The sequence below is a fragment of the Sturnus vulgaris genome, chromosome 22, assembly GCF_052056855.1.
Source record: "Sturnus vulgaris isolate bStuVul1 chromosome 22, bStuVul1.hap1, whole genome shotgun sequence".
NCBI classification, from domain to species: domain Eukaryota; kingdom Metazoa; phylum Chordata; class Aves; order Passeriformes; family Sturnidae; genus Sturnus; species Sturnus vulgaris.
Genome location: NC_142264.1, coordinates 6,246,811 through 6,266,101, shown reverse-complemented (window position 1 = coordinate 6,266,101; position 19,291 = coordinate 6,246,811). Strand labels below are relative to the sequence as shown.

General features: G+C 52.1%; 1 protein-coding gene across 1 annotated transcript in view; it reads right to left on the bottom strand.

Moving 5' to 3' along the window:
• The window catches only part of MEGF9 (multiple EGF like domains 9), a 43,784-nt gene extending 26,883 nt beyond the window's left edge, over positions 1-16,901 (bottom strand). The window contains exon 1 of the mRNA XM_088177678.1: positions 16,586-16,901. Coding sequence (XP_088033804.1) covers positions 16,586-16,886 — 301 coding nt within the window. The 5' untranslated portion in view covers positions 16,887-16,901. The remainder of the gene's footprint in view (positions 1-16,585) is intronic.
• Positions 16,902-19,291: the final 2,390 nt, after the last annotated feature.

Here is a 19,291-nt window from a genome sequence, read left to right as displayed (position 1 = left end):
GCATTCACTTTATTACTGAGTGCACCACATTCTGGGCACTTACAGCCTCCATCAAGCTCCAGGCTCTGCAAAGTCAGGTGCTGATGGTGAAGAGAATTTTGTTCACATTAATGCTGTTAAGGGTGTTACAGTCACTTGTGTTGTTCCACAAAAAGCTTTTACAGGTCAACAAGGGGGAAAAGACAATGCATATACATCACTTCTAATGTCATTAGAAGATGAAACACATCTGTTGAGGAATATTGTATCAGATTAAATCTCTCACTTATCACTTGGAAAGAAGCACAAAGCCAAGGTCCCAATTGTTGGGGTCACCAGCAGCTGCACAAGCACTTTTTATCAGCCTGAAGCAGACAGGTTTGGGGCTTCAGCCAAACTCCAGCTCAGCCCCCTGCCTTTCCAAAGGCATGGAGAATCATTCAGCGACAGGAGCAAAGCAGGACCCTCAGACCCTCCCCAAACGCTGCTCACTCCCTGGGACTGCTTATTTCTTTTCCTTCCCCACACCTGCAGTGGAACCTGCAGGCACTTGGTTTCTGAGGAGATCCTGAAAGCTCCTCCACACAGAGCAATTTTGCTGCTTTTTCCTCCTTTTTGATGCTAAACAAGTCAGCAACCTGTGCAGAGAGCTTTGAACCTGCTCGTTCCCCTGCATCAAAAGTCAGACTCACAGGTGCAAAGCTGTCTTGGGAGACTTAAAGGATAAAGCTCTGTAAACACCAGGGGGAAAGGAAAGAAAAATATGGATTGTTATTAATTCGGTATTCCTCCTGCACTGGGAGATCCCCAGCTCACAGCTCTGCTGGAGCACAACACCTGAGGAGCATCCCTGGATGGGACAAGGAGATGTCAGGAGAAGCAGGAGGGGTCCTGGAGTCATTAAAATCCAGGTTACAAGGCAGAAAAGCTGTGCAGGGGGGATTACACAGCTGCAGCTGAGGAATTATTCATTCCTATATAACAATAAGTTTCCACAGGCAGACAAACCCTCCGGGGTCTCTTACGAAGCAGACTGTGCACAAAGAGGAATGTGGCCCTAAAATGTTTATGATTTAAGAAGCTACAGTAACTTCAAATAGACCAAATACATACTTGAGGATTAAAACCTCCACAGTTAAAAAAAAAAAATGAATCCAAGCCTTTTAATTAATTTAAAAATAGTTTTGTTGGCGTTCCACTTTAGTTGATTAGATTATCCCACCAATATTTCCACAAACGTCTGCAACCATATAAATATTCCATGTTTCTGTTTGAAAATCTCTGTATTTTTTACCACCCAGTGTGTGACACAGCCAGCCCAACTCCGGGTTTAGAGATAAACAGGGTGAAAACTAACTTTGGCAAACACCTCCCCAGCAGCACACAGAACCCTGGCACTCATACCCTCCTGACAGATATATCTGCGTGGCACCTCTCAGGAAACTGAATTGTTTTGTCAGCAAAATGCTTTCACTGGAAGATCAAGACACCTCACACGGGATGGGAATTTATGAGCAGATTCCAATTTTAGTCTCTATCGACCATGGCCTAGCAGAGAAAGGGATTATGAAGAGCCACATGAATAATATGAACTCTAATCATCTGCTGAAGGCTCTGCGTGCTCCGATTCCTGCAAAAAGTAATTAAACTCACAAACTTTGCTCGGTGCTTCGGGGAGTTGCAACTAATGAATGAACACGTTAATTTATGGGAGATTTAAGGCTCTTCAGAGAACACTCTGAGCAGGAACCATCCTTCCAACTGTTTGTGTTTGGGCTGTAAAGTTGTGCTGTGTGAATAACCAGCAAGAAAGCAGAGATGAGCTGGGGATGAGCTCGGCTAACACCCCTTGGTCACATCCTACCTTTCCCAGTGGGGCTCCCAGTGAGCAAGACCAGGGAGAACAGGGTCAAACCTTTTGTTTGAGGAACAGCCAGGTTTGCTCATTGCTGAGCAGCAAAACTTTCAGTTCCTGCTGCTCCCAGAGATCCCAGGCAGGTGCAGCAGCACAGCCCTGCCTTCCCTTCCTGGCCACCCCAGGGTGCAGCAGCACAGGGACTTTGTCCAGCCTGCAAGGAACTGATCTGCCCAGCCACAGGAGCTGCCTCCTGCCTGCACATTTGTCTGGCACAATTAACTTACTTCGAAGCAAAATCCATTGCTGCAAGGCATGCAGCCTTCCAGAGCCTTCTCCCCTCCAGACCTTGCCTGCAGATACAACAGGTCCTCCTCTCCCAGGTCACTGCAATTAATTCCTCATGCTCCCGGGGCCAACTTCAGCTTTGGCAGGAATGGCTGTGACCTCCAACCTCCTCCTTCCAGAGCCAGCTTGTGCTGAGCACCCACTGAATGAATACCCAACCAGTGGGTGCAGCTGAGCAGGGCTCGTCATCCCCAGCCATGGCCCACCCTGCCTGGGAGAAGAAAAGGGAATGGCCAAGTCCAGGAAAGCCATTTTCTGCTTAATACAGGAATCACAGAGTAGGTGATAACACATCTGCTTCAGTGCCATCAGCTGCTGAAAGCTGCTGGAGGGAGGGGAGCTGGTGAGGACAGTGACAGCCTCCCTCCCTCCCTCCCTCCATGCAGGTACATCATGTACAAGCTGCAGGGCTTGGATCTCCTGGGAGGTTTCCCAGGGAGGTGGCAAATCCACATGGCCAACCTCACTGCAAAATGCAGCACTTTTTTTGTTGCAAAGTCAAACCCCAATTTCTTTGCAGCAGGTGTAGCCACGGTGTAACCGGGTCCTTCACTGGTGTGTGGAGGGAGCTGCAGCTTCACCTCACTGAGCTTGGGCAGAGCTACCAAAGCTCAGCCCAACCTGGGATAAATGTGGTAAAGTTATCCTTCCTTTCTCCCTCATTTACAGCACTCTTACACCAGGGGGGAAGACAGAACAGAAGCAAGGAGATGCCATCAACAACAGCACAGTCAACCCATAATTCAGTATAAAAATGCTTGGAAGTGCATCCTCCCCTCAGAGGCAGAGGAGTGCCCTGCATCTCCTGGGAGCAGCAGCCACAGCTCCCAGCCCTGCCCTGGGCACACACAGCCTCAGGGATGGTCTTCACCTTTAGGGGCAGCACAAGCATCAGGCCCCGGTTTCTCTCCAAGCATGCAGGAGTGATTTTTAAACTGCTCTAATCAATCCCCAGGCCGAGAGATGCACTCAGAGGGAGACTCTGGGCACCCACAAGAGGTAGAAGACAGAGCAAGGAGGGGCTCACACTGCTGAGATGAAATGGTCTCCACACAGGGAAGGGGCCCATCCTTCATGGCTCGGCACACAGGCAGCAAGAGGCATTTTTACAACTTTTTTTTTACCTTTTTTTAATGAGAAAGAAAAGGAAGACTTGCTTTGGAGGGTTTCAGGCTATTTTATATCTAAGCCTGTGGCAAAAATCTGGAATGAAAACTTTCATCAGTAACTCCAGCAGGTGCCCAGGGCAGTTCCTTTCAAGATTCAGCTCCTCCAGCCGAGCAGCAAAGGGACAGACCCGTTAACAAAGGCGCCTTTTATCCACGGTGTTAATAAACACTAACTGAAAGTGTTAATAAAAAGAAGCTTTCCAGAGCCTGAGCTATGACCCCAGCTCCTCTCAGCTCTTTGCATTTTCAAACTTGGAGATGAAGCAAAGCCCCAACGAATCCCAGGATTCATTCCCAATACACATTCCTAATTCTTCTCCTACTCTAAACAAACACATTTAAATGCAGACTTTTATTCAACACAAACAGCAAAGTATCTTTGTTCCTCTCTCACTCACTTGAAAGGCCATGCAGAGGAAAGGAGACAAGAGAAGAAAACTCTTTGACAGCCTGCAGCCAGCAAGTCCTGCTCCTCTCATTGCTCCCGAGCTTGGTTCCAAGTTTAATAAAGGTGTTTTGTCTCCTTGCTTAATAAGTGGAATTACCATAGCAGAAAGCCCAGCGGGGGAAAGGGATAGCACGGAGCATGAGTAATCACAACTGGTTTCGGGCAGGTTTTGCCATTTGGGTCCTGTTTCAAGGTTATGATGACATAGTGCTATGGGCTGGTTTGGAGTTACCATAACTCCTGCCAGACAAGGAGTTGTAAGTTACAACGTGCTGCAAGCAGGGAGAGCTGCTGGGACAGAGCAGGGAAAATGTCATTTGAGCTGGGAAGGGAAGTTTCCTGTTCCTTACGTTTTATTCCATTATTTTATAATGCAGCCTTGCACTTGCCCTGCTGTACTTTGCACAGGACACAGTGATGCCTTTACCTCCAGCTCACAGCAAGTGGCTTAAATTTCCACATTCAGAGCTTGTTTCACACCTTTGCTGTCACCCTGCACCTGCCAAACTGGGTCGCAGATGCTGCAACCAGACAATATTTGCTGGCAAATCCATGGAGGAGAAGCCAAGCTTTCAAAGAGGGAACTGATATGGGTCAGGAGACGTCATGGAAAAAGACACCTGGATGGAGAAAGCCCTCACTTATCACTGGAAACAGGGGACAGATCCAGTATCATCTGCTGAGGGGGAGCAGCAGCACGGTGCAGCTCAGCTGTATTCCAAAACCTCCTCCAGCAAGCAGCCATGCCATGAATTTAAAGAGCATAAATCCCCCTGCACAGAGGGCAGAGCCCACCTGCAGGGCTTCGAGAGCAGCTGCCAGCCCCTGCCTCCCCTCACCTCTGCTCTGAGCCCCAAGCCCTGCAGCAGATGAATGACTCCAATCAGGGCTGAACATCAGTTTTTCATTCCTCTCTCCTTAATTACTGTGGATGGACACTGCAGCTCCATCCAGTCCCCGCTCCTGCCTCAGCCACGAGGTATTCACCTGGATTTATTTCCAGCAATAGCTCTCCTACCAAAGGGAAATGTTTCCATTAAACAGCACAAGTTCAGCAACCACAAACAAACAATAACTTAAAGCCTAAGCCAATTCTCTGAGACTTCCACAATAAAAAAAACAGGTCATCCAGGGAAGTACAACAGGCAACAGCCCTGTCCCACCCAAATCCTCTGTAAATAGCAAAACCCTTAAAAGTGTAATGGGAAGGATGGAGGCAGCCAGGGAGAAGGGTTTCAGGCTCCCTGTGCAGCACTCCCCATCTCACCCACAGCTCAGGCACTAGGCTGAGACCCAGTCTGAGCCAAGATGCTGAAACCAAAGCAGTGATCTGCAGTCAGAGCTGAGCCCTTCAGCAGCACCAAGGGGAATTACCCTCGACAACAGCAGCACACTCAGAATGGGGCTGGCAAAACCAAGCCTGATCCCAAGCCACAGAAATGCTCCAAACCACAGAGCTTCCTCTGCAGCCAATGGGTCAGCTAGGAGAGGTTTGTCAACATTTCTATCTTGACCATTTCCTCATTTTTGAGGGCCTCATAATAACTGTTTTGACATTGCAGGAGGAGGAGTGGTTCCTCCTCTTCCACCAGCTCTTCTGTCAAAACAAAACACGGTGTAAGGAGGATCTGAGCCCCACCTGCAAAGAGGCATCCAAAATCCTACAGAGCCCAGGGAGACAGCCCTGAGACTCTACTTTGACAGGGCCAATATTACACCCACTGAAAATATAAATATATCACCTGGAATTACAGATACTCAGGTGGGAGAGATGTCAGCTCAAAGGTGAAGCTCATGTACAAAGCTCAGGTACATCCTGACAGTGGATACAGGGGATCCTCACAGGGATCACAAAACGATGGGTAGTGAAGCAGAGAGAGCATCAACTCTCCAGTCCATAAACTCGAAGTCACCACCCACTCACCTCCTGGAAAGCTTTTAAGGGGTTTGTAAACCAAAAATCAGGGATAGCCACTGCTCCAGGCATCCCCTGACACCAAACTGAGGTGCTCTCCTGTCATTCCATCCATCCCAAACAGAGCTCACTGCCTTCCACAGGGATGTCAGTACCACCCTTGTAACTAACTGTCCCTTCAGAGACTGGTCCATTTGCTATTTATCTTTCATTTTAAATGGATTAGACATGTACAAAAGCCTCCTTCGAAAAGGAACAACCAAGATGTGAAAAGGATGGGAAGATTCAACTGCCAGGCATCAGCACTAATCCACGTCAAAGGGCACGCTGTCAACAACTCACTGTAAACTTCCAGGAGGAAAAAAACACCCAGAATAAAATAGTTAAGACCAGATAAATGTTTGTCATTCATTATCCAGAGTCAAACTTGGATTTCTCAACAACACAGCCAAGCCAAAGCAAGCACATTACTAAGAGAACATCTTTTCCAGGGAGCTCCATGCCAGGCGTGCAGCCTGCCCTTGAAGGGAGAAGGGCTGGAGGCAGGTGAAGGCTCTGTTTGTCTTTCTCCGATAACAGGTATTTAGTTTTCTACGTCACTTCACTTTATCATAGCCTGAAACCTGGCCAAGCACCCAGCTCCACCTTCCCATCTGCTCCCTGTGCCAGCTGGCCCTGTGGCCCAGGGGATGCTGAGCCAGCCACGGAGATGCCACACAGCCCAACAGCTCCCCAGACCCAAACTGGGACACCCCCAGCCCTGCCCGGGAACTGGGGCATTGCTGGGAAACCCCACAGGACAAATCTTAACGTGACATGGATGTTGACAGTGCTGGGAGCACTCGTGTCCAAGTCAGGTGGAAAACATGGCAAATCCTTCCCAGATCCTTCCTCAAGTTTTGGGGCTGGGAAAAAAAAAACAGAACACTGGCCTTGGCAGGGAAGGGCAGAGCACAAGCTGGGGAGGCTCCAGCAAAGACAGTGCCTGTGTTGGCAGCAGGTGAGCAAACACCCAGCCCAGGCAGGAGCCAACAGGTCAGAGTGCTCCATTCCAACCCCAATCACCTTCCAGCCTGGACAAACCACTGGAGCACATCCTCCTTGGGTTCCTGACTGCACCCAGCCCAGCTCCCCAGCGAGCAGGCTGCAGTGTGGGGTGGGAAGGGGGGCATGGCAGTACCTCCTCCCACCCCACAGGCACTGCCAGCTGGGCATTGTGCAAGCCCCGTGTCCCTTCCCCAGCCAGGAACGCTCCAAACCTGCAGCACGACACAGGTGTGGGTGCCTCTGCCCCATTAGTCACACATCTGCCATCGAGATGTGCTTTGGGGATGCAGCTGGGGTTGTAGGAGCCTTATCCCAAAATCCTGCTGCTCCCTCAGAGCCCAACACGGTGCATTCATCCTGGTTTTGTCCCCCCAAATAACTGCTCGAGTAAGCATGGCTATTTTGGGGCAGAGAAAGAACACCCTAAACCCCAGTCTATAATTTTTGCTTTGTGACGAAAGGCAAGAGCTTTAGCTAACAGAAAAAAAATATACATAATATATACATATACCTACACTTTTCTTTTTTTTTTTAATAGAGAGAAGGAAAATGGAATCATTGAAGTTTTCAGCCCAAAGACCTTTGAAAAATTCGGAGGGAAGGAACAGAACATCAAGTTTAAACTGTTTTCAATGGAAAAGCCCATTAAAGGAAAACGGATCTTTTGCAGAAAGATATGTATTTTGCTGATTTTGACAAAAAGGACTGCTCAGAGGAGGGGAAGAAAAGCTTTCATTTGAAGGTTTTGAGCATTGCTTTTTCACCTTTACAGCACTGCTCATGAAAGCATCCTCACAGACTGGCATTGCTGGAACACAGCATGCCCAGAGAAAAGGTAGATCTGACTACGTGCAGGGCTTTGGAGACAACTCATGCCTGTGCCATGAAAATGAGCAGTTATTACAAAAGGCAGGAGACAAAAAAATATATATTAAAAAAAATCATCAACTTCCTTCCCTTCCACTAGGCCCCTGGGAAGGGGAAATGCTGATCCTCCAGCTCACAGATGGTTCTGCTGGAACAAGCTCCTGGTTTCCACCCTGTCAGCCCACATCTAGTGCTGGGGCTGGATTTTGGAGGAGGGATGAAGGACATCAGCCTCCCTCCTGCACGTCAGCACCAGCAGCACTGCACATGCCATGGATGCACTGTGGGATGCAGTGGCTATTTCCTGGGATGAAACACCAGCTCTGCCCACAGATCCCTCCCCAGCCACGACCACATCTCACACCACAGGAGAGGAAGCTGTGGGTCCAGCACTCACATCCCTGACAATTAAAGTCATCTTCTTAATATCAGCCAGTCCCAGCCATCCTGTGACAGGCCACAGAAAATATGAATTACATCCTCACCAATTTAGAATGGTTTTCTTCTCATTCAGGTGTTGCTGGACCCGAGTGCCATTTGGTGACAGTCACAGTCTCATTCAGCAACTGCACAGAAAAAGGATTGAGCATCACCTGAAAGGTTGTTGCTCCACCTTGTATCTTCTTAAAATTTCCCACAAGTGCATACACAGGGATGAATTTAGAATAATGTCACCAACAAAGCACTCAAATTAATAGCAATAAAGTGCAAGTGCTCCACGTGGCAGGCAGAGCCCTGCTGGGAAAGACGACCTGTGAAAGCTGAAAAAGCAGCCCACGATGAGACCACTGGGAGAGAAAAAAAAAAAAAAGCAACAAAACAAACAGTCCATTTCAATCTCCTCTTCGTAAAGAGCCAAAATGAACCCAGGAACACATCAGAGAAAAATCATTTAGCACAGATCAAACAGGAGAACTAGCATATTAAAAATACATGCAGCATTAATCAGCTACACAGAGTTATGTGCCATCATTTCCATAAATAATACAGGATCAAAGCAGCCCAAGCAGCACTATCAGTTAATACAGTCAGCCAGTCAGTCAAAATAGAGTGAAGCTGCCTGAAAACTGTGGCTGTATGAATTGCCAGGAATAAAAAAGATTCATGTGAGAAGTGGCACAACCAGTTAAACGGGTAAAGGTTACCAGCAGCCTCATCATTAGAGGGAGGTGATGCCAAAAAGGAGAGGGGGGAAAAAAAAATAGGAATGAAAGGTTAATGCAGCCTTGACAAATTATTAAAAAAATACCTAAACAACTTGGGGAATATCACTATATCTTGTCTAGAGGTAACCCCAAGAAAGGCCAAGGTGGGGGACAGGTGGGAGGACTGACCCTGCTGGGAGCATCCCCAGGGGCTGAGCCATGGGGTGCAGCCCACCCAGAGCCCCTTCTCCAGGGCTGGGGCAGTGCCAAGGGGCTCCCCTGTGCCCAGGAAAATCCTCCCCGCTGCAGAAACCATCCTGCCTGCTCAGGGTGAAGGCTCAGCACCAACAGCCTTTAAACATCCACCCATCCATGCATAGAAAATGCCTGTGTCATTAGGCCTTTTGCTGGAAGGCTGCAGAGCCATTTAGCTGCCCGATTTTTAAAACAGAGCGTGTGGAGCAGAGCTATAAATAGCAGGGATGCTTGCCTCGTCATGTTTCTGGGGGCTTATTTATAAGGATAGGGGGCAACTGAATTAAAAATTGTTAAAAAAGAAGTGTCTCAGGCTTCTCTGCTTTAAAGCCAAGTTGCCAGAAGAGAAAAACCTTCAAGGTTTTTGCTTTTTTCTTTTTCCAGGCAAAAAGCAAACGCCCATCACTCATGCTCAGACTCTGAATCGGTTACATTTAAAAGGCAAATTTTAATTCATACAGCAGGTGTTCAGAAATAAAAAAAAAAATCCTCCTTTAAGCAGCACAAGACCAAACTAAGGCTTTGCATTAGTTCATGCAGCTCATTCACTGAAATAGGACCCGTGTGTGTGAATGAGGAGCAGAGACCTCAAAAATCTCTTCCAGAGTTGGGGCAGGGTGGGGGGAAGCCCTGCAGGGCTGGAGCAGAGCTGCTGCCAAAGCCGGGGGCTGGCAGCCTGCATGGCATCCCGAGCCTGCTGCAGCTTGGGTGACACAGGGCGACAGGAATTCTGCACGGGAAGGTCCAGAAGAATTCAGCCTCCAACAAAAGAGCCGCTTGGGGCAGCCCCATCGGTGCCCAGGCAATGACAGCCCCGGCAGTGTTTGGAGGGGCTATTCTTTACAGGAAAAGCCCCGGGAAACCACACGGATCCAGCAGCCCCCTCCCTGCTCCCTGCCTTTATTAAATACCCAGAGAAAACAAGAAGAGACAGCCAAGCTGCTCCAGCCCCCCCAGCACCAGGACAGCAGCCAGCTGGGATGCAGGAGCTGGAGCATTCCCCCTGCATCCCTCCGTGCAGGGATAGGAGCCATGAGTGACCCTGTCAGAGAGGTGACAGCCTGCCCTGCTCCTCCAGGAGTGGCAGCTGCCAGCACCAGCGCCATCGGGAAGTTTCCTATTGAACAAGGGGGAAAATGTTCTGCCAGACAAACGAGGTTCAATTATTCCAAGTCTAGAATGTGTTGTTGGAAATGCTTCCAGACTGACAAGCTTTAATCCAATAAAAGACCCTTCCAGACGAGCCCTGCTGTGATTTTGGGAGCATTTCCCCCTGGCAGGGACCCAGCAGCCCCCAGCCCCTCACTGGGGATGGATTTAGCCCCAGGCACAACAATCTTACAGGGCAGCCTCAAGGCACAGGACACTCGAGCTCACTGGAAGCTTAAGCAAAGCAAGAACAACCATTCCATTTCAGTCTGACACAATCCAAAAGTCAAAATATATAAAAAAAGGCAAATAATTTCCTGTGAACCAGAAATCTGGGTTTTAGCCAGTTTAATGAGACTGAAGTGCAACTGGTTCTGTTCTCCTGGGGTGCTAGAGACACACGACTCCCCAAGGCAGGGCAGATGGCTGGATTGCAATCTAGCCCTCAGCTCGTAAAATACATTAATATCCCCAACCAATTATAAAGTGCCAGACTCTGTCCCTCCGGGCCCACTCCCACCCAGCGATGCACAAGGCAGCCCTGTTGAGCTCAGACATGAAGCACCTGCCTGGGTAACCCAGCCTGTAGCTTTCCAGGACTTTCAAAGCAAGTCCAAGCCTTTGCTCCATCCTCATCCAAGAGCTCAGTGAAGTCTCAGGTGCGGTCAAGGTGCTGGACAAAAATCCAGCTCCTCAACACCATGTCTTTATGGTTTTTTTTATGTCAGAGGTAAAGCAGAAGGAGCCTTCCCTTCCAGCCAGACGGCTGTGAAAGGATCCCTGCCTTCAGCACCCGGCCTTGGCACGGCTTTATTCCCAAAGCTGGCAGATGCTTCACACCACCACGGAGAGCTCGGCTGCTTCTTGGAAGCACCAGCGAGCACCTCAGATCCACAGCAGCGCTCCCTGACAGTCAGCTGGCACCAGCTCCGCAAATGTCACCAGCACAGAGCCTCAGCCCTGGCGATTTACAGGGCTCTCGTCAAAAAAAGCCCTGGAGTCTTTCCCCTGACTTCAGCAGAGCTTCACATCCTGAAGCTCGGCTCCTCAGGAACAGCCTGTTCTGTGCTCCTGTGCCCACAGCCACGGGCATGGCATGTCCTGGATGTCCCCGTCCCCCTGCTGTCACCTGCAGCAGTGAGGACAGACCTGGGGACAGGCTCGATGCCCACCATCACCACCACCCAGGTGGGCAGATCCCAGGATGCTGCAGCCACCTGCAAGGCCACATTGGAGTGGCACAATGACCACAGTCCCCTCGGGGATGGGGTGACACTCGGTGCAGCCCGGGACACCAACACTCCTTGACCACAGCAGTCCTGTCCCCCCGGCACAGCTGGGTGCCTCAGGGGGAACAGGCAGCACCTCCAAGGTCATCCAAGGCAGCATCTCCAAGGGCAGAACCAGTCACGGTCCCATCCCACACTTGGCCACACATTTCCCAGCTGTGTGGACAGGCACAACCTTTGCACCCTGTGCAAACCCCGGTCTGTGTCGCAAGAGTCCCTTTGGTGACACTCCAGCACTGTCCCACCCGTCCCAGCCACCCTCGCAGGGACACTGCCATCAGCAGAGGGACTGCGACATCTGCCACCACGCAGCCTCAGACTTTTTTTCAGTGCCCCAGGACCTTTGCTCCCCACAGGCTGGTGTTTGGGTATGACCAACAGCAGCCAGGTAAATAACATCACCTCACAGTGGTGGTGCCATTTTCCAAGTGGCAGCTCAGTGGTGATATGCCTGAATCTCAGCTATCATTTAAAATAAAAACAAAATGCAAAACCCCAGCAGAGAGAAGATAACAAACAAGACCCTCAATGTTCTACAGATCCTCCCAGCAATTTCCTGATTTTCATGAGCATTGCTAAGTCCTAGAATCTCAGTCTTGAGTCAGGACAGTTGGATGCATCTGATTCAAGAATGATTCAGATGGGAGTGTGGAGGCAGGGGAGAAGGCAAGGAAGAAGGCAAGGAAGTGACATTTTCTGCTCTGGGCAACATGTCTTTATTTAAAGCTCAAAGATACAAACTTATTATTTGATTGAAAAAAGGCACTCTGCCCTGGCTGCTCCCGTGCTGATCCTGAGGAACAGGAGCATCCTCCTTATCCTCAGCTTTCACATCCATGCCTTCATTTCCATTTCTTTAAATACATTTAAATCCTGCTAGCACCTTGAACACAAGTTATCTCTGTAACCACATGGAACACAATCCTGAGCCCTCAAACAAGGAAGGCTTAAGCTGCCTTCCCAAGTGATGAGCAGGAGGAGGAAAGCTCCAGCTCACCCTCCCTGGCTCCTCCTGCTTGTTCCCCACCGTGTCAGAGGCAGAGCAGGGGCATTCGGGCAGGTGAACCCATACACAGGTGGGAAGATTTCTTCCACAAGGATCTAATAGCTGGATGAGAGAAGAGGAGGAGTCAGCCAGAGCTGCAAAAGGGATGATGGCACAAGGTCCTGAAACTACCTTCAACAACTCAGCTATTTCTATCCTTCCAGGATTTGAGAGCTCCCAACCCCTCGAGGAGCACAGCCCCAGCATGGCAGGGTCTGGCTGCTGATGGCTCCATGGCTTGGGCCAGCCTTTCCTCTACAAAAACACTGTAAATGCTGTGGGAATCCCCCAAATCTGCTCTCACCACAGCTCCTGCACGAACAGGATGCACAGACCTTCCTCCACATGCCCTGCACAAAGGCAAAACCCCCCCACCTCTCCAGCTGCATGGAGCCAGCACTCACCAGTCCCCTCCTCAACCTGTCACCTCCCCTGTGCCCATCCAATTACCCAGGTCATCCCAACGCCCCCAGGGATTTGCCAGGCTCCTCTTCACAAGCTAAACCCGTCAGCTAATCCCACACAAATCTGCAGCCACCACCCATGGAGGGGCTCTGGCTGCACCTCCTCCATGTGAGCAGCAGCACCCCAGCCCGAGGTGGCCCCATCAGCCGTCACTGACTCAGCCTCCCCACATTTCCGTGGCAGCGTGTGACACCTCCCGTGGTTAATGCTCCCAGCCACCTGCATTTCCGGCCCTGTGGCTGCAGCAGAAATTGTTCATTGTCCCCTCCTGTGTGCTGCAGAGGTGAGGAGTCAGGCCCAATGTCACCTCTGGGAGCTGGTGACCCAGGAAGGCAAGTGAGGCATCACAGGACACCGGGGAGGAGAGAAGGCAACAACTGTGAGGATGTGAAGCATTCAGGACAATCTAAAGACACTGATACCCAGGGTTTGGGTGCAGCTCTCCTGCTGACCCAGCACAGCAAGGCTGAGAAAGAACATTGGGGTTTTTCAGCCCACCCACCTGCTGTGCATGGGGGTGGAAGAGAGTCAGAACAAAATGTCCTTCACAGAAACCCATGTTACCCAACACTGCCCTTAGAACCATATGGAATTGAGGATTTTTTGTTCCCTAGGCAGGCAAAGTCCAACCAGGACCATGCTGGCCACAGTAGCTGCATCTCTGCTCCAACACAAGCATCCACCCAAGCAGCAGCCATTCCCAAGCCAGACTCCCCAGCACAGCTCCAGCTCCTGCTTAAAATGAGACTGTTGGGGATAAAAGGAAGAGGCAGAGCCTCCACAGTGGGCGCTAGAAGCTTTGGCGATAAGGCAGGGGATACTTCTAAGCTTGTCTCCACAAACATAAGGATTAGCAATTTACTTCCCTTAGAAACAAAATCCAGGATTTTAACATGATCACAGGCTTGGAAAGAAAAATAAACATCATGAAACTGGGAAAAGGAGGAGGACAAGAACAGAGCAAGCAGGCAGCTTGAGGAAAACTGAAGTGCATCTTAAATTGGAAAGAAAAATGCACCAAAGTCAGAATTGAAATCCTAGTAGCTCTGAACATTACTGACCCTGAGGCCTCTCACACCAACCTCTTATCAGTGATAATGCTGTGAACATTAAGGGAAGCCTTTCTAATAATGTGCATGAGAAAAGGCCCATTTGTTTAATGCAACAGAGCACATAATGCATTAATTACCTACTGAGTTGGAAAAGTGATGTTGAAAACATGCTTGAGTAAAAGCAAACGGAGGGTTTCAGCTAAGCCCATTATGTCCACTGGCTTTGGTGTGTAGAGCCTTTGAGAGCAAAGCCCTGCACAAGTCACAGCAGATGGGGCAGCACAGAAAACCCCACAAAACCCACAGAGAGCAGCTCCCACACAGACCACGGCTGTACCATGCACCCATAACACCAGCCCAGGCTTCTCCATCACACAGGGGATGCTGCCAAGCCCAGCATTTCCTCCTGATGCTGTCACATCTACCCTCAGACACCCTAAAACCCACCCAGCCCTGGAGCACAGCAGTGATCCCCCCCTCTGCCAGGGCTAATCTCATCCTGTCACGCTCAGGACTAACAAACTGGCCTCCTGCAGAAAACAATCTGCCCATGTGCTCCTGCCCTGGCCATCACCACAGGGTAAAGGCACCAGAGAGCAATTTTGTGATTAAGTGGCTGTAGCCATTAATAATTAGCACGTTAAAACTTCAAAGGGTGATGTTGGCCTCCACAATACAGACTCAGCACACCCAGGGGTGGTGGTGGGGAGGGCTCATCCTCGATGCTCCCTTTTCCCAAGTGAGAACTGAAGCACAGGGATAAGGGCAGCCCGTGGGAGCACAGGGATTAGACACAGAAGTCCCCAGATTGCCAGCCCTGACAGTTCCAGTGGCAGAAGACATAGAGGATGTTATGTAAGCATCCTACATGGAATCTGGGAGCATCCCAAAGCCTAAAACAGCCACCTCGGGCACTTGTCACACTGCCTGCAGGACAGGATGCTCTTGATGAAGCCATTGCAGCCCAGGGTGGGAGACCCAGTGCCAATGGATACTAATGGATACCAATTGAAACAAACACAACGCAGGGGTTAGAGAAGGATGTGAGCTGGAGGAAGTCTGGGATGTGTATGTGGATCCTCTGGTCGGCACCCAGAGGGTCACACTGTGCTGCACTGAGTTGCTCAGTCCATTCTGTCTGGCCATGTCACAAGAGAAGAAATTGCTTTTTCTTTAACATTCAGCTCATCTACCTTTATCAGCAATTCCCAATCTTAAGCTATTCTGTTTCTTCCAGAAAAAGCAAAGAGAGAAACCTCAACAGAAAAAAAGCAAATTAAAGTCTCAAAAACAAGCGACTCTAGATCTTTGGTTGATTTTATTTCTAACCAAATGAAAAAAGTTGATTAATCCCCTTGTTCAGACTGCTAACACTACCAGAACAACAGACTGCATCCCTTTCACATCAGAGGAAGCTCAATATACTTAAGCCAAACATCTTCCATGCAAAGTGAAAAATAAATATAAAACAGGAAAGAATCAGTGCTGTAATATTTGCATATGTCTGAAGATAAAGCTTTGGAACTGCAGAGTGAAGCCAAGTTATCCTGTAAAATAAGTGGACAAAGCTCCATCCTTGGACTCCAACACAGTTCTGTCTATTTGATCTATAGGTAAACTGAAGTCTCAGCTTTGAAGAGCACCAGTGTTCCACCTCCCAGCAAGTGACCAGTGCTGTCAATGCGTGCTACAGCCAGGAGCTTCACCTGAGAGCACAGCCCTCCCATCCACCCTTCACCTCTCTCCTCCTTACACCCTACATTGATAAATCCATTTATTCCTGTTGCCATAGCACCTTCCTCAGCTCTATATAAGCCCCGACCACCGTAGGGGCAGGATGAGGCCTCGCACAGGCTGAGGCACATCATTCCCAGCACAGATGAAGCTGGTGGCTCGTTTCGGCCCTTGCACACCCATCAGAGACCATGCGAGTACCCCAGCACCCACTGAGGCACAAATACACCTCCTGACACTGGTAAGAACACGGGCTCTGGTGGCACCAAGCCATCACTAACCCTGCTCTCTCTGCTGCCGGCACATCGAGGTGGACACCAGGGATGCTCGATGGCTGCAGAGCAACTCGACCTACAAAGTCCCATCGGGGGATGCCCGAGGCCAGCACCCACCCTGTTGGAGCAAGGTGATGGGCAGGACCTATCTTCATCTCCCCCACCGAGAGCACAGCCATGCCAGGGACCACTGCCAGGACGCTTCGGGTAGCCTGGGCCAGCACTGCTCCCCCAAAGCGCCGGTAACAGCCCCGGCAAGGCACGGGATGGGCACACACGGCTGCCCCTCCGGACCGCATCCCAGGGCCGGCACAGCCCCGCACCCAGCCCTGCCTGCGGGGAGCCCGGGGCCGGGCTATGCTCCGGGGGTCCCGCAGGTCCCTCCGCCCACCCCGCTCGGGGGTCGCCGCAGCCGGAGGGGCCCGGGAGCCGCCGCCGCCGCGTCCCCGCCTTTGTCCGCCCGGCGGAGGATGGAGCGCAGCCCCATCCCGCTCCCCGCCGTGGCCCCGCTGACACCGCCTCGCCACGGACCCGCGCTGGCCGCTCACCTGCGGGGCCGCCGCCCGCAGCCGCCTCCTCCTCCTCCTCCTGCTCCTCTTCCTCCTCCTCCTCCGCCACCGCCTCCTCCTCCGGTGGCGGCGGCGGCGGCGCCGGGCTGCCCCGTGCGGGCGCGGCGGTGCCGCGGGGCCGTGCGGGCGGCACCGTGCCCGGGCTGCTCTCAACGGGGCCGCCGCTGCCGCTGCCGGGCTCGGCGGGCGGCGCGGCGCTGGCGGGCAGCGCGGCGGTGGCGGCGGCCAGGAGGGCGGCGAGGCACAGCAAGGCGAGCGCGGTGCTCGGCCGGCGCCTCATGGTGCGGCGCGGGGCTCCGCCATGCACTCGCTCATTGACGCGGGCGCTCGCACACGCACCGAGCGCGGCCGGGAGCGGCGCCGGGCGGCGGCGGCTCCTCCCGCCGCCTCAGCCAGCCATGCCGCGCCCGCGCCCTGCGCCCCTCCGGCGGCTCCCGCCGCGCCGCGCCCCGGCTGACAGCGCCGCGCCCGCCCCGCCCCGCGCCGCCGCGACCAATCAGCGCCGCGCCCGCCCTACCTGACGGCGCGACGCAGCCAATCAGCGGCGGGCGGGGGCGGGCCTGGGGGCGGAGCGCGGCGGGGAGGGGGCGGCATTGTGCGGGCGTGAGGGGCGCCGGGCCGGAGCTCCCGTGCCCCCGGCAGCGGCGGCGGGCGGACGCGCGCCTGCCTTTCTTAGGGGGGGTGTGTGCTCCGTTTGTAAGCAGACAGGGTTTTAAAGGCTTTAACTTTCTGTTGTATTTAACAATTTTATTAAAAGATTAGATTTTCCCCCATCCTCCCCCGCCTCAGTTTTGGGAAACAACGAGGAAGGCGCTGGGGAATCGTATGGGGGCACAAAGCGGTTCTCAGAAAGGAGTGATGCTCCTCGCATCCCGCTGCAGGTGTCCGCAGGGGTCCGGCAGGTGCGGGGGGGTCCCCGGCATCCACCTGCGCCGGTGCGGGCCTGCGGCAGCGCCGCTCCCTTTGTGCCGCTCCTCTCCCGGGATGCGCCTTTCCCCACCCAGCAGGGATGCGGCCACAAGGACAATGACACCTGCGGGCCCCCCAGGCTGCCGGCACACCGGCAGTGACCTTGGGCAGATCGCCCCGTCCCGGAGGAGCGATGGGCAGCGCCGCGGGGGGAGGAAGCACAGTGACACGGATATTAATTATTCACGGGACCCGGCGGGCTGATCGCCGCTTCGCGCGTGGTGAAGCAAGGCTGGAATGCTCTGCTGGGAAAACGCCGCTCTGATCAACACAAAGGCACGTGGAAGCAGGGCTGGGATGTGCTGGAGGAGCTGGGTGTGCCGGACAGGGCAGCAGCATCCCTGCACATCCCACTGCGGGAAGCTGCAGAGCACCGGGAGCTTGGTGGCTCCCGGCTCCCCGCAGGTGTGTGGCACTGCCAGGTGAGTGTTCGCATCATCTCTTGTTCCTGCAGGAGCCAATGGATGCTGACAAGTGCCCTTTGAGATGGGACAGCTCCACATTCACCCACCACATGGTCCAGGCTGCCAGTCCTTCTCTAGCACAATATTTAGGAGTTGCCTACAAGGGAAGCACTGCCCAGCATAGCTGCTGTGGGATAATTATTCTGCAATCACTCACTGCTCTTCCCCCATACCCATCCCCTTCTCAAAAATAAATGGGACTTTATTCCTGCATAATAATATAATGATTATTCCCTAACAGCTCTGCTGTGCCATTTCCCCCACGGAGACAAACCCTTCTGAGATCTGCTTTCCATAATCGCCGCCAGGCTGTCACTCCCCACGGGACCAGAGGGTCCCTCTGATCAGGGGAACACAGCTGGCAGGGAGGCAGGAGGGTTTGCTGAGCCACTGTCTCCTCCAGCAGTTCACACAAGGTAGTTGTCTAGGGGAACAGGAAGAAGAAACCGAGCAGAGGAAAGATTAAGGAAAGAATTGCCTGGAACAAAGAAATTCCTTAGTTTGAAATAGAAGTTGCACAGCCTCAGGAGCCAAAGGACAGACCCTGTGCCCACCTCTCAGCTCAGGGCTGCTCCCCACAAAGGCCAGCACAGCTGCCAGATCTGCTCATCTGGTTCCCAAAGTATTGGGAGGAGCAGGTTAAGCATGTCAGTCCTTCCTCTCTTTATCCTCAGGTGGCCCTCTGCTGTCACCCCAACAAAGGAGGGAGACTGGAAGATCCTGGCAGTTCTTGGGCATCTTTAACCCAGCAGGACCCATGAAAAAGGACTGCCCCCCCCCCCCCCCCCACCTTGGAAGTGGGTTCACATGCAAAAACAGAGACTCATCTGCCCTGCTGGCTGATTTCAGTGCTGAATTATTATGAGAATCAGTACAAAGAACCACAACAATAAAATGTACTGTCTCTGCCGTGTTGTGGGTACACACAACCCAGAGCCTTCATATAATACCACATCCTAGTGGCAGCAGGGGTGGAAAACCTGAGGGATTAATTCCCACCTAGGTGAAAACCACTGCCTGCTGCACAATCTGCCAGAAGGCTGAGTTGAAGGCTGGAGAAAGGCTGTGGGAGATGCTGGGCGAAGGGGATGGAAAATATTGGATAAAGGGGATGGAGGATTATACATCCAGGATTGCTTCATGCCAAGGATGAAGGATGCTGGTAAAGGGATGGAGGATGCTGTGTGGGAGGGATGGAGGATGCTGGTGAAGGGATGGAGGATGCTGGGTGGGAGGGATGGAGGATGCTGGG